Source organism: Excalfactoria chinensis, chromosome 11 (genome assembly GCF_039878825.1).
Source record: "Excalfactoria chinensis isolate bCotChi1 chromosome 11, bCotChi1.hap2, whole genome shotgun sequence".
NCBI lineage: Eukaryota > Metazoa > Chordata > Aves > Galliformes > Phasianidae > Excalfactoria > Excalfactoria chinensis.
This window is the reverse complement of record NC_092835.1, coordinates 17513722-17528734: the sequence shown is the minus strand read 5'-3', so window position 1 is coordinate 17528734 and position 15013 is coordinate 17513722. Positions and strand designations below refer to the sequence as shown.

The 15013-nt window shown below is 53.0% G+C and overlaps 1 protein-coding gene across 1 annotated transcript in view; it reads left to right on the top strand.

Annotated features, from left to right (window-relative positions):
• Nucleotides 1–286: 286 nt before the first annotated feature.
• Nucleotides 287–15013, top strand: part of GLG1 (golgi glycoprotein 1) — a 54437-nt gene continuing 39710 nt past the window's right edge. The window contains exon 1 of the mRNA XM_072346132.1: nt 287–642. Within this exon, the coding sequence (XP_072202233.1) occupies nt 316–642 (327 nt within the window). The 5' untranslated portion in view covers nt 287–315. The remainder of the gene's footprint in view (nt 643–15013) is intronic.

Here is a 15013-nt window from a genome sequence, read left to right as displayed (position 1 = left end):
TGCTCTGTGGGCCCCGTGGTAGGGGATGGTGCTGTGGAGGTGCCCGGGGCTGCGATGGCGGCTGTCACGACGCCCCTGTTGGAAGGCGCCTCAACGGGACCCGGACCCAAAATGGCAGCCGGGCCGTCAGGGGTGGTCGCGAGGGGGCGTGGCTGAACGGAGGCGCCGGATAGGTGAGGGGGCGGGGCTTCCGATCGCCACGCCTACCTGCCGGCGCCGAGGGGCGTGGCTCTCCGCGGTGACGTCAGGCGGCGCGCTGCTTTGCACACGGCGTGCGTGCGGCGGGGCGGGCGCGCCGGAGGTGGGGGATCCAAGATGGCGCCGTGCGGACGTGTCCGGAGCCGCTGCCCGGGCCCCGCGCTCCTCCTGCTGCTGGCGCTGGCGGCTCGGCCGGCGCTCTCCGGGCCTCCCGCCGCCGCCCTGCAGGCCGGACCCGGCTTGAACGCGGCGGGGCAGCCCGCGCAGGGAGCCGCGCCCGGTGCCGCGGGCCCGCGGGGAGCCCGAGTCGGCGGAGGCGGCTCCGGCGGCGGGTGGAAGCTGTCGGAGGAGGCGGTGTGCCGCGAGGACGTGGTGCGGCTGTGCTCCAAGCACAGCTGGGCCAACAACCTGGCCGTGCTCGAGTGCCTGCAGGACGTCCGCGAGGTGAGGGCGAGGCCCGGCGGCGAACAAAGAGCGGGGCCGGGGCCGCCCTCGGCGCTGGGAACGGCGGCCTCGCCGCGGGGCGGTGCGGGGCTCCGGGCTCGGCGGGGCGCTCCTCTGCAGGGAGGCGAACTGCCGGCCGTGCGGCCTGCCGGGCCGCGTCCCCGCGCTGCGCCGTGAGGAGCTGCGGGGCTGTGCGGGGCCGGGCCGCGTTCGGCGCTGCGTCCGGAGCTCGGAGAAGCTGCGTTTGCTCCCCGCCGGCGCTCAGCCCGGGCTGCTGCTCCTCAGGGCAGCCCGCAGCCGGGGGTCCCTTCCCGGCCTGCCGCCCGCCGAGACTCGCTCTTGTTGTCCAACTTCTCGCTGTGGTTTCGGTAGGCGGTTCGGCCCGGCCGGCTACAAGCACCGCGGTGTTCTCTGTACGTGTAACTCACCCGTCCCGCTGCTCGCACCGCCGGGCCCTTTGGACCCCTCTGCGGGGCTCGCAGCTGCCCTCCATGCAGCTCGGTTGTGCCTCTCTTCACAGTTGTGTGGCTCCTCCCTTCTTTCCCCCCCCTCCCCTTGCAATGTTTATTGGTTTTCAGCCATTTTAGCACGCTGGACCTTCGGGTGGAGCGGTTCCTCTGCTCTGTGCTGGGCTGGTTCTTGTTTATGGAGTTGAATGGGCTCAGGGATGCATGGAGAGAGGCAGGGGGGTGCTCGGCGTCGTGTTGTTTGCAGCCGATTCCACCCCACGCGTTGGTTGTGCACACCTTATGAGTGCCCCGCTCTTCAGAACGTGATGTCTGCTTGTGGCTTCCATCTCAAAGCCTGCCTCTATGGCTGGGGTTTGCTGGCTGTACTCTTGGCTGGTTGTAATACCCAGTGCTGAAGATGGATTCTCTCCTGGTTAGCACTGGGACACCGTGGGGTCACTTTGAATTGGGATTTCCATGTTGGAGCTCAGCAGCTGCCCTGCTGTCAGCTGCTCCAAGGGGCTGCATCCCAGCCTGAGGGCTGCAGGACAGCTGAACAGCTGGTAACTTATGCCATCTGAGTGTTGCTGTTTGGGCTCTGAAGAGGAGCAGTGAGTAACAACGCAGCCTGTAACTCCTACCCCAGCACATCTCTCACCTTGCTTAGAGGGTACCCAAAAAGTAGCAGCCCCATTCTAATACAGGGGAGAACCAAGTGCCAGTGTGTACAGAGCGCTGTGGGGATGGTGCTGGGGGAGAGCAGCGTTGGGGTGCTGCTTTGCTGCAGGTGAGGGTTTGGGTTGTGGTTTGGCTGCTTCCGCCCTGTGCTCACCATGATCTTCTCCTCGAAAGAGGAGTTCCTCAAAAGCAGAGGAGCTTTCAGTTGGAGGCTGGGAGCGAGATTAAGAGCTCTGTTGATTCTATTTTTCCTTCGTGGTGCGATGCTGAGATGCTCTTAAATCAGAATAATCAGGAAGGAGCTCCTTGAAGCTTTATGATCATGAGGTGTAGGTGAAGGATGGCGTAAGCAGCGTGAATGCGCTGTGATCACGGTGTTCCAAATGCATTCATTCTCATCTAGTGGAAGTTATTTGTGCCCTGGCCGTGTTCCTTATTGGAGCTCATCAAGGTTTGTCATCAGGGTTGGTTTGGGTTTTTTCATCTGAATTTTCTGAAGGCAGGAGGAGGGCAGAGCGCTCGTGTTCCCCACTGATGTTTGGAGAGGGTTTTGTGGAGCCCTTCTGCTCGGCCGGCCACTCTGCAGAGCCCTGCTGCGGGCTGCCCACTGAACCCCGTGGTTATAATACAAATAATGGCAGGAAACAATAACGTATTTGTTGGGTAGATGCCCTGCATGGTTGGTGATGGCTTTGCATTTAAAGCATGGCAGAGTTGTTGCTTTTTGAGGTAGGTATGGAAATACCTTAACCAGGAACGGGAGCTGTGCTGGTTTGTTGGCAGATGTATTTCTGCAGTTAAAACGTATCTTAATGCACTGATTAAGCAGACCTAACTCGATGCTGGGATTTGTTTAAAGCCGTTTTGTGAGCGATACTTTGCAGCACCTATAGGTGTGATGGCAGTGTGGGAGAAGGCTGCGGAGCTTTCCTAGAGCTCAGACAGCAGCTGTTGGGTTGGGGTTGGAGATGGAGGCTTTGGCTGCACACTCTTGGCATGGGGGTCTGTTGTGCAGGGGTAGCATTCTGGGGGAAGCCCCTCTGTCTGCATGCTGAGGGTTGGTTTAAGCAGAGGAGAAATGCATCAGTTGGGGACGTGGCAGCGTGCACTGTGCAAACCTTCCTCTCCGTGTGAGTCCACACGTGGACAGAGCTGGATGCTCTCAGCTGCATCACCTGCTCCCTGAGATGGGGAGGCCAAGCAGCAGTGCTCACTCACAGCCTTCACCTCTCTGGGTGGTGCTGTGGCTGTAAGTAAGGCACTGTGTGCTCGTGCCCTCTGCGTCTCTGTTGTTCCGCTCTCCTGGCCAGGAGCTGGAGCTCAGAGACCTGCCTGCAACTTGTGGTCGTGCTGCATGATGAGCTTCATTTGTTTGTTTAACCTCAATGATGCGCTGAGTCAAACGGAGGATGTTTTGAGTCAGCCTGCTGCATGAGCTCATGTGTGAGCACATAGCGGCGTCACTTTGGGCTCTTACAGCATCGAAAGCACCAGGGTGGAATTCCTACCTGGAGCTGCAAGGAATGGAGGACACGCTGCACGCATCTGGGTTTGGAGGGCAGGCAGGCAGAGAAGAGCAGCAGGTTGCTACACATCCATCCTTCTCAGTGCTTATGGCACCAGGACCTGCCGGTGCCTTCAGGTGAGCACATGGCAGGGCAGCAGGCTGCTCTGCTTCCTGTTGCTGGTGGTTGGCATGCAGGGCAGGCTCTTTGTGCCTGCAGCGTTACTGTTGGGTTCAGACAGCGACACACAAAGGGATTCCTTTTTTTTCAAGGCAATGATCAGAAACCTGGGAAACGTACCTTAAGCCTTGCCAGGGGCTGTGCTTACGCTGTGCCTTTCTTCTAAGGACTGTTGACCTGGTGATGACTCAAAGCTGCCTGCACTTGCTATGGGAGCTCTTACATCCTTAGGGAAGAAAAGGGCAGTTCCAGCAGCTGAAGTACAGCTGACTTAAAGGGTTACGGTTTTAAGGGGATGAATTAACCATCGGGCTGTACTGGGTGCTGGGCTCAGCGTGTGTCTGTATCGGGACTCCCCTGCTTGCGCCCTGCCTCATGCTGAACATGATGAAGGATTTGTGGTGGCTACGTGGGACACTCAGAACAGTGCCTCCTCCTCTGAGATGTGCACAATGCGAGGTGCAACCCCCAGAGCCAGCTCTGTGCTTTTCTTGGCACGCCGGCACTCCCATTAGCTGGTGCAAACACTGGTTTGGGATGTTTGGTTTAATAAAAAGGGGATTATCTTCCAAGCCTGCCTCCTCCAGGGACGCAGGGAGAAGAGGAGAACCAACGGGCAGCTTGGTGAGCCCAAACTGGGCTGCTTTGAAGGAGGTGTTGCAGGCAGATGCTGTGCTGCCTCTGTTTGCTGCTACCGAGCTGCTGGCTCGGTGCTCTGTTGCCTGCAGGTGAGCAGTGTTCTTGGGTTGTTCTGCTCCTGCACAATGACTTTTGGAAAAGCCTTACAGTTATTCTTGCTAATGACAAAAACCAGAAGGCGTCCCCCAGCCGGATGGATGGCAGGTCTGGGGAATTGGCTTTCTGGTTGAAATCCTGCCTTGAAATAGTGGGGTTGTTTTCTTTTTTGTTCCATCTTCCATCTCATTCTGTTTCGAGCTGTGTGAAGTTGGTTGCCATGGCATTCAAACAACCCAAGAACTCAGTTCTGCCAGCGGATCGCTCTCTGCCATCACGGGATGCTTTTGTTTCAGGGGTGGTGGCTGGTGCTGGGAGTTGCGGGGGGTGGGTCCTCCTTCCCCAGGTTCCGTCTGTGTTGGGGCAGGCACTGAACAGGCATTGCGCTGTGCTGGGTCAGAGCTGCACAGCTTCCCTTGGACAACAGGGCTCTGCTTTCCTTGTGGCTTTAGCGTTATAGCACTTGGTTTCAGGTGCTCCTATTAAAGCTTGTGTCAAGTTGGTCTTCACTTGAGCTGTACCTCAGATCTCTTCATTGTGGCTGCGTGTTCTGTGAAACCCTTCTCTGATTTTTGGGAGCCCGGAGTCCCTCCCTGAGCAGGCAGCTGGTTCTATCGATGTAGTGAAGCACAGTATTGCACAGTATTGTAGTGAAGCACTGCCCTGTACGTAGTGGGGTGGGTAGTTAAAACCAGCGCTTCAGCAGCCCTGATGCACACAGCCAGCCAGGCAAACGTGCTATCTTTTGTTTACAGAATAGCACCGGGTTTACCCCAAACACGTGCCTGTCATTCAGTGGCGACTTGGCTATCTCTGCATTTTAGAGTCATTTTGGTGGGAGAAGACCACCAAGATCAGCCGTCAGCCCCAGCCCATTGCATCCTGGTCAGGACATCCCTGCCTTCCCCATGCTCAGCAGTTTGGTCGTGGAGACGTTTTCTTCCAGTCTGTTCAGTGCTTTCCCCCAAGTGAGCTGTGGAGCGCACCCAGCTGACTGTGCCTTCTAAATGATGCACCAATTGCCTTACAGAGAAGTTTTGCAAGTTGTTGTTTAATTCCTTTAATTCTGCTTGGCTTATAGGCATCCCGCAGCCATCCAGGCTTGCTTTGAGCCCAGTCAACTTCCACTGCACTGCTCTGCAGCTGAGCTGAAGTACGGTCTGGAAGCAGCTCACAGTGACTCCTTGTTACCAAATTGATTTCTATCTCCGTGCCTTCTCTTTCCACGTGTGTCATAAAGTCAGTGCAGCAAACCGCCTTCACCTGACGGCAGTGCAGCAATGCAGTGTCACGACGTGCAGTGTGAGTTGTACACAAGGCTGCATTCACGAGGACCTAAACAAGTCAGTGTTCATGTAATCCTCTTATTGTAGCACTCAGACAGGCTGGCTGCAGCCTGCTGCCTGTTGGTACAGTGGCCTGAAGAAGTGCAAGCGGAGGGCTGTTGTGTTCAAGGACTGTTTGCTGGGTGTATGATGTGGCTGTTCATGTGGTCACGGTGGTGACCCTATTGCTTTTGGTGTCTGCTGGTTCTGAGTCGCTGCTGCTGTGTTCTGGTGTTCGAGGCAGTGATGGGTGAGTGGCCGGATCTGTCCCCGTAACACACGATGGCAGCTGCCTTGTGTTGCTGGAGCTGACAGGAGCCTCGCTGGAGATGCCTGGCTAAGGGCTAGGTGTGCTGTGCAGCTCTCAGAGCGCTGTGGCAGCCGTTGTTAACGGAGCGTGGAGAAGTCTGAGCTGCATTTCGTGGTTGGCAACCAGAACTGCATTCTTAATGAGTAGCGTAGAGCAACATGCAGGGAAATCTTCTTAGGCACCGTGGAACTGGAGGAGCGCAGTGCGCTGTGAAGTGCTGCTTGAATGGGAGATTTCTTGTGGCAACCTTAATAATCCATTTTTTCTGCTTAAAACATGAATTTTCTGCAGCTGCCAGCTTTTCAGACAGGGATCCAGCAGGATTTCAGGTCACCGCTTACCAGACATACAGGTTGGAAAATACCTGGCAGCAGTTGTGGTTGGAAAGCAGAGCTGTTGGTGTCAATGTCTGCAGCAGGAGACTGAGGATGTTGTGAGTGTAGCAGCAGGGTTTGCTTCTCAGCAGAAAGCAGCAGCCATCTTCACTTGTGTTGTTTCTATTTAGTTGTATGGAGTCATTGCTTTTGAAAGCAAAAAAAAAGCTGAAATGCTGACTTCCCAGTGTGAGTGCTGGGTTGGGCTGGGGCTCAAACAGTGAGCGCTTGGCCTGGCTCGGGGCATCCCAGCAGCTGTGTGTGGCATCAACCAGCATCAGCAGGAAACAGCTTTTCCCTCAACTCAACCACGGCTCTGGAGGTGTGTGCTCCTTCTAATGGTTAACAGCCTTAATTGGAAGTGTAGCTGTGGAAGACTAATCGTAGGAGGGGTGGGATTTTACATCTACCTTGTGGAGCACAGTCATACGTGGAGCACAGTCATACGTGCAGCGTGTTGCGTTCTTTATGAATCTCTCCTGTCCTACATGCAACAGATCATCGCTGAAAATGCTCCCATCTGACTGCAGTGATAGCAGCAGTGGGCAGGGAGGTGTTCCCGATAAAACACAGTTTGTTGCAGCTCAGGTAGGACTTAGCAACAAGGCTTCAGACTCTTTGCATCATACCTGTTTCACAGCCTCCAAGGCAACGTTGGCTTTGGTTCTGCGAGGTGAGACCTACGTGGAAAGATACAGCAAGCCACAAACTGCAGGGCTCTGCTTCCCACCCCCCCTGCGGGCGTTTGTGAGCTCTTGCGGTGTCCTGCTGTAGAAAACCATTGTCTAAACTTGTTGTGTTTGGGAGAGGGTGGGTGGCATTTGAATAACTCTTTGTGTATCTGCTCTTCCCAAAGCAGTTTCACTGAACGTAGCAGCTGGGTTGGTTTCCTAGAGGAGCAGTTCTATTAGAACCTCTTGCTTCTTGGATCGCACGGTGTGTTGCTGGGATTTTGGCTGTGGAAGTATCTACCTTCGGTTTCCCTGTTTTCCTTGGGATGATATAATGGTAGGATGCTCTCAGTCCCTGGAAGAGACGCACAATTAGTTGAACCTCTAATTAGTTCCATTGGTTGAGCCGTATGCTGGGGAGGTTTGTCATAGTGTTCAGGCAGCAGTGGTTGTTGGCAGCCACCAAACTACAGCACGTGTGCCAGGTACCGGAGGCTCACGGCGCTTCTTTGGACCGGATGTGGATGAAAACCCGTCTCGTGGTCCCGCATTGCTCAAGGAACTCGAGTTTCTGGTTATAACAACACTGCTTTGGTATCCTCAGCAACAGCAGAGCGGGATGCAGGTGGTGAGCGTGGGCACAGCAGCGAGTCTGCGTGGTGCTGCCAGCGGAGGTGAGGTTTGTTTTTGTTTTCCCTTGTCGGCGTTGCAGGTTCCATAGCAGCTGAGGTTTGCCCGCGTGGTGCTGGGGTTGGATGGCAGCTTGTAGTGCTGAGACAACTGCAGGCTGTTTCTTAATCTCGGGACTGAGGGAGATGTAGCCGTGTTGGTTTCCATACCAAAAAGTGCCAATGTTTCGTGTACTTACAGGCAAGATGTGCTGTGTCAGGAGACGTGTGATGGGAGCTACTTGGTGTTTGCATTCTTTCCTACTGTCTGTTGCAAACTCTAATCCATAGAAAGTGCTTTGTGAAGAGCGTGTTGGAGTTCCTTTGTCTGCAGCCTCTCAGTGGGATCCAAGTGTTTCTTCATCCTCCAGTAGCAGATCTGCTGCTGGTGTCAGTCCAGAGGGACTGGGCCCATGCCTGGGGCTGCACTCAGAGAGAGGTGTGGTATATATAATATTGCTGTGTTGCTGCCCCGAAGAGCTCGTCTGTTCCTGGAGCTGCTGGTTATTGTCTGGTGGGTGTTTGCTGGGTTCAAAGGGGTTAAAATTCTGCACCTGTGGTATGTGGCTGTGTAAATGAAGTCAGATTAGATACCTAATGGAAAGCGTGTTTTAATGAACCCTGGCTAATTACTCCATTAAGTTCTTGATCAATGCGCTGGGGACTTAAAACTACTTGCAGATAGTTGTATTTATTTTTTAAAGCTGCCCTCTCTCTTTAAGCCTTTTGCATCTAATCGAAGCAACTGGAGGCACTTGGGCTGTAGTGCTGGCTCACCAGGGCACTGAATGCTGCAGGCTGAGCTCTTCTGCAAGCATTGAGTTATTGGTGGGAAATGTAAGTGAAGAAACGCTCTGAGGGCTGATGGTAGGAATGAACATGAGTTTTTCTTCTTAATACTTTGTTGTATTAAAGCGTGCGGGCCTATTAGTTGGAGCTCCCTAATGAGATCTGCCTTGTGCTTTAGGCTGGGAGCTGTGCCGTGTGCGTGGTGAGGCTGACAAGGCAGATGTGTGGGAATGGTGCCCTACAAGAGGAGTTCCTGTCAATATTTGTCTGTGTACAGCCATGGTGTGACCTGCACAGAGCTGTCTCTGAAGGGAGCAAACCATGTCTGATACATTTGTGTGTGTGCAAATTGCAGTGGACTCGGTGTTAAATAATGTCAGGCAGGCGGCCTTACCCTTAAGGGATAAAGTACTGTGTTTAAATTGGTTATATTAAGGAAACTGGGGAACGTGAAGTCTCTTCTCATCCAGCTAATTAGCCAGCCCATGTATGACGCGCTCATAGCAATACATCACCACGGCTGTGCACCAAGGAAGAAGGGATGTATCAGTGCGCTTTGGGAGCGGTAAGTCAGCAGTCAGCTTGCTTTGCTCAGGGTTTTGCTGCATGAATTCTTACTCCCTGAGAAACAGCAGGTTTGTGGCTCCTGTCCGTGTGTGCTCAACCCAGGGCAGCTCAGGCCTTGGTGGGGTTGGTGGATGGGTGGGAGGTGATGTGGGACCGCTGGGCGGCCTTCGGTGCAGTCCTGCAGCAGCACTAGGAGGAGAACCTCCTCCTTGAGGCTTCTAGATGAAAAGACAGAACAGCAGCGTTCAGACTTTGTTCTCTGCTCCCTCGGAAAGCTGGGATTTCATGCCTTAGTGTAATTGTGGAGCACGCATTCTGTGTTCTCTTATCTTCCATTGGTGGTGGTGCTTTTGTGCTTAACTCGTCTGCTTTGTTTCCTCGTTGATACAGCTCTTGTTGAAAGGAAAAAGTCCCTGTTCTGTTATCGAGGGGTTGTTCAAGCATGACTGGAGATAAAATTAACTGGCAGGTCACAGCGCTGTGTGCTCTGAGGAGTGGCTTGATGTGATGGCTTGTTTTCCTGGGCTGAATGTGAGCTCAGGCAGTGATATGAACAGATAGGAGCGGCCAGGGGATGTCAGCTGGACTGTGACTTGGGTCTGAAGGGACAGGAGCCAGCCTCAGTGGGGTTATTTGCTTCGAATGAAAGCCTAATAAATAACTGTTCTGCACTTACCATCCTTCAGTGCTTTTGTGCTTGCAGGAGGCGTGGCTGCCCTGCCTTGTGCTCTGGTTGCATGGCTGCTGCTCCACTGTTGCAGTAAAGGAGTGCTGAGATGCCTGGAGGGGTGGTGGTGCTTCATCCCTGCAGACAGCCAAGGTCAGGGAGCGGGGCTGTGAGCACTAATGGAGCTCTGGGTGTCCCTGCTCAGTGCGGGGAGAGTGAGCAGACGGCCTTTGAAGCTCTCTTCCAACTCAAGTGATCCTATGATTCAGTCCGGTGGGAGCAGTTCCATCGCAGTGCTGGTGCTTCGTGTTTTCTCCTTCAGACCCTTTTACTTAGGGCCTCTGCTGCAGGAAGAAACACCTGTTTGGCAGTGGAGATGTTGGAGACTTCAGCAGTGCTAGAGAAGTGTTCTGAGAACAGCTAAACCCACTCTGTCCTATTGCCATGAACTCCCAGCACAGAACCTGCATGCTCCGCTTGGATTTCCAGCAGCAGCAGAGAGAAAAGGCCCGCAGCCCTTCAAGACTTCACACAATGAGTTTATGCACTTGATATTACAGGATTTTCATCATTTACCGCTTAATTTTGTCTAATTCCCTCGCTAATAACTTAATTGAATTTTTAGCTTTCCTCTTAGGTAGTTGAAACAAAAGCAGGTTGTTTCTTGGTGGGTCAGCGCTGTGTTCCTTGCAGTAAGCATTCTTAACGAGGCAGCATGGCTGGCGGTCCCCAGCTCGGCCTGCCACGCTCAGAAACCTGCTTAATTAGGTGTTAAAATCTGATGTGTTGCTGTGCAGGCTCCCTTGCAGGCTGGGTGCAAGCAGTTCAAATGCTGCTGCTGGTTAAAATCAAAGAGAGCTTTGCAGCTGGCTGAGCTGACACAGTACTTTCCTTGGTTTGCAGCAGCTTTACATTCTCCTGCAAGAGAACTGGCCAAACCACAGGTGGTTTCATTCGTTGCATTGTGATATATGTACATGAAATGCTTTCTTTGCTGGGTTCAGAGGAGTCCTGTGTGCCACTCCTTGTTGCTGTGTGCTCGGTTACACCTGCTGCTTGCTGGCAGGGCCAAGCTGTGAGCTGAGCCACTGACTGAACCCACACGTTTGACCAACCATTAACTTTGGGAGGCTCAGCCTGGCTCAGCATTGCGGCTCCTCACACAGCAGTGATAACTGTGGCACTCAGCGTGCTGGCATCAGCAAAGGGATGGCTGTGCCCATCTCTCATCCTTTTCTCTCTGCTGTCCCTTCTTAACCCTGTTCAGGGGTGTGAGCAGCAAGCAGGATGGGGTGAGTGTGCAAGGCATAGCTGCTGGAGTGGGACCAGCTTGCACGCCTCTCCTGCACAGCTCACGCTTCTCTTTCAGGTGTAGTTCACTGTGTGAAAGCAGGAGGCTTTCTGGTTAGAATTGTTTCCTGTTATCTCTTCTGTTCCTCAGATGTGCTTATTTGCTCTGCAAGCCTCAGGTGTCTGGGCTCAGAGCAGTTTGTGGTGTGGGTTGGGGGGGCTGGATGGGCTTGGGCTTGAGGTGAGGGCTCAGGGCAGCTTGCTGGCCACAGGAGATGTGCCTGCAGAGATGTGGGCATTCAGGGGAAGAAAGCTTCCCTGCCCCTTCCAGTCAGCTCCGAAAGGCTGCCTGGTGTAATTTTCTGGTGACCTGCTTCTAATTAACATGCAAATTAACTGCTTGGTGCTGGGGACTGAGATTGCAAATACTAAGTGCTAATGTGCATTAGGCAGGGAAATCCCCAGCATCTGTTCAGCTCCAACACCGCCTTCACTTTGCTGCAGCCCCCACCAAGGCACAGCAATCCCCCTACTGCCAAATGGCTCCTCTGCCTCCCTTCAAACAGTGGTTTGTAGCTCTGTCAGTTGGATGCTGGCTCGCTGCAGATGCCTGCCAAGAAAGTGGACAGGATGGGTTGCCCGGTGCTCCTCAGGAGGCTTTACAGTGATCACGGAGTGGGGCTGTGCCTCTGCCCTCAAGAACCTGCTCATTTCGAGCATCTCCTGCTGCCCAGGTCTGTAACAGCTGATTTGGTGCTGTCTTGCTGTTCAAGGTACATTAAAACCTACTCAACTTTTGGCTCGCAGCTTGTTCCCAGTGCTGGCAATTAAGGAAGGTCCGTAATGCAAAATGAGCAGATTTGGAATGATAAGAACGAGGCAGGGAAGTGCTCAAAACCCTGTTCTGCCCCCACCTCTGAAACTCGGCTTCCCAGGTGAAAAATGATGTAACGTCAGACTGTCAACAAAATGCCATCAGTTCAGATGTTTGTCTGGGGTGTGCTGTGATGCTGCTGTGTGAAGCCTGAATGCTGCACGCCTTTCCTGCCTTGGTAGTATAAAGCCTCACTCTGCTAATCCTACTCCCACTGCAACTTTAAATAGAAGATGGGGAAGAAGGATCAAGCCTTTGGTTCAAATAATTGATGGATTAACTCCCTTTTCCTTATCTGGAAGGGCAGTGAGCTGGCTGTGAGCCCCACCTGTGCCAGTAGGACCTCTCCTGTTCCAGCAAGGCTTCTTTTATGATGGAGCTGCTCTGGGAGGCAGCCAGCCAGAAATGTGCGCCCTGGTGTGCCAAACAAAGACAAGGATGAGCTCCAGGGTGCAGGAGGTCAGCGAGCTTGGCGCTTATCAGGAATCAAATCTGTATGATTGTCTGCTCTGCTTTTCAAATGGTATGTAGAGAAATGTGCTGTTCCAGTGACCTGTGCTGTGCTGGAGAGTTGCTCCCCCCAATTCTGGAGTGGGTCCCGATGGTTGTGGTGAGCTGCAGAGCTGGTGTTGGATGCCTTTGGGCAGGGAAAGCACCTCATGCCCACTACCCTGTTCCATAAGAGCAAACTGCAGCGAGTCTGGGTTTGCAGAAGCAAGCTTTATTTATGTACCGCAGAGCTCTGGGGATGCTGCATACAGCAAGCGATCCTCGTCTGACTCTAGCAATGGGAATTAGTAAGGCTGGTTCACCAAAATGCACGAGGGAAGAGCATATTGTTGGATAACATGCTTGCTTTGCAGGTGTGCATTGTGAGGACGAGTGGAAGCGCTCGGGTTTCTGAGGGCTGTCACTTGTCTGAAGGTGCCCACTTGAGGATGCAGGGCTGACACAGCAGCGCGTGCACTCTGAGGAGCAGCTTTGCAAGTTCAAATGGCAGGAGCCTTCTCTGTCTGAAATTATTACTTGCAAACACGTGAACCCGCGGGAAGCAGCAGCACTAATGCTTGTGATAACAAGCCTGGGAGCTGGGTCAGAGCAACTGTGCATCTGGGTGGCTTTGATGTCACAGCTCTCCTGGGGTTGCTGCACATCTCTAGCAATGTGGTGCTTGCCTGCAGAGTGCTGTGTTTGCAAGCTGCGGGCTCTTAACATAATAACCACTATCACTGATAAGGAACAGATCAGCTTTTCTTGTTTTGAGAAGCACAGTGCATCTAGCACAGGGAGATGCATGCAGCATGGTAGGGTTACAGATACCTATCTGCAACTCGCTGCCTCTTATCATCCTGTTTGCGTGCTCAGAAAAGTCAGCATGTGAGTGTGGCTTCCCCGCAGGTTTGTGCCCGTCTTTGGTCTCTGAGGTTCCCGGCACGTGGCCATTTGGCTGGATGATCTCACTCGTCCTGCTGAGAAAAGAACACAGATTCTTTTGCTGGCTTCTGGCCTATCCCTGAGCACTGGGGTTGACTTGGAGGGTGTGGGTCTGCAGCAGCTCAGCTTCACCACTCTCCAGTTGCCCTGAGCCATCCATTGCCCACATTGGCAGCTGTTGAGGCTGCTGTGAGTGGCTGCAGAGCAGCAGAAAGCAGCAAATGAGCAGAAGTTCTCTGTGACAGTTATTGAGGAGAAGCAGGGAGGGCGGTGATGTGGGTTTGGGCAGATTCTCTTATGTGGCTCCTCCATGGGGTTTGTGCTGGAGCTGATTGTTGTAGGGCCTGTTTTGGGAAGAGGACGAGCTAAAAAGCTATTTCCTTGTGTAGGAGTAGTTCAGAGTTACTCCACAGCGTTGTCTCTTCTTGACTTCAACGTCAAGGCTTGTTTGGTAATTTCCTAGATTATCCATTATAAAAATATCCATACTAATCTGGTTGCCTCAGGTTAGCGCATTAAGTGCTCTGGTACAGCTATGAATGGAAACCTGAATTTACTATCTTCAATTTTGCAGGCTTCAGAGAGCCTGAAAATGCTGCTTTTGGAACGCTTGGTCCGTGTGTGATAAAGTGAAAACTGTCTGAAGCTGGCAGCCCTTAGCTTGCTTTAAGGCTTTTCTGTCCTTGCTTCTTGTACCCAAGGCAGTGGGGATGGAAGGCATTGCCATGCCCTGCGTTGGGACACCCTGTGAGCTGTGCAGAACTCTCTACACAAGGCAGCATCTCTTCCTGATCACCATCTGAAGTGGATGGAAAGCTGTGGATGAGCACTTTGCATTAAATGTGGGTGGGGGAAGCCCTGAGAATCGCATCTGAGTGCCTGATTTGGGGGACAACGCTTGAGTTCCTTCTCTGTCCGTGCTTTTGGTTTTTGGATGCCTCCAGCTCTTGTCATGCCGTGATTGGGCTCTTACCCAATTAATGCTGGAGGAGCTGTAGGTGCTGGTTGTCAGTGCATGTTGTGTTAAATTCATTAAGAAGAGTGCACGGTGCCCTACAATGGGGGGATCAGTTGCATGTTGTGCCACGTGCACGCTTACTGGAGATGCTTGTACCTTGTAGAGCTTCATTTGGGACTGTCTGACTTCTTTCTGCACACGTTGAAGCATCTAATGCTTCTGTTCCGTGTTTTATCTTGCCTTAAGCAGTCCTTGGGAAAACGGTGATCCCAGCCTCTTTCCTGCTTTTTATCGGTGTCCTTACAAACAATGGCTGGCTGATTTGTGGGTGAGCTCCTAAGCCTCCTTGCTCTTCTGTTTGGAGGCTACCTGGTATCCTCTAATTCTGGTATAAAGACCTCTCCAAAGCCAGGCATGGAGATCACAGGAGTCCAAAGTCCCGGTTTGTTTTCCAGCAGGGTTAACCTGTTCCTGATGCTTTCAGATCTCACCTTGTTGTTGTGAAAGTTGGGCTACGCCAGCATTTTTTATTTCTTATCATCCAGATAATCTGCATGCAAAGGGCTTGAATGTTCACAGCGGGCAAAACAACGTGTCTGCGTGAGGGCATCTACCAATGAGAGCGGATGGGAGTCAGCGTAGTGAGGGGAAAGCAGGGAGTGTGGTGGTTGTTGTAGGAACTTTGGTCTACTTTAGGACTTTAACAAACCCCTTAGTACTGTTCCAAGCGCTGTCTGCTGAGGAAAGCATCTTTATTCTGCTTAGAGGGTGGGACAAAATGCCACCAGGTTCCTCAGCAAGGACTGCCTGGGTGTTGCCATCAGCATCATGGCAGTGCTCCTGAAAAGCAGGTGTTGCCTGCTGTGGATTTCCATGCCTGCAGACGCTGGGGTTTAT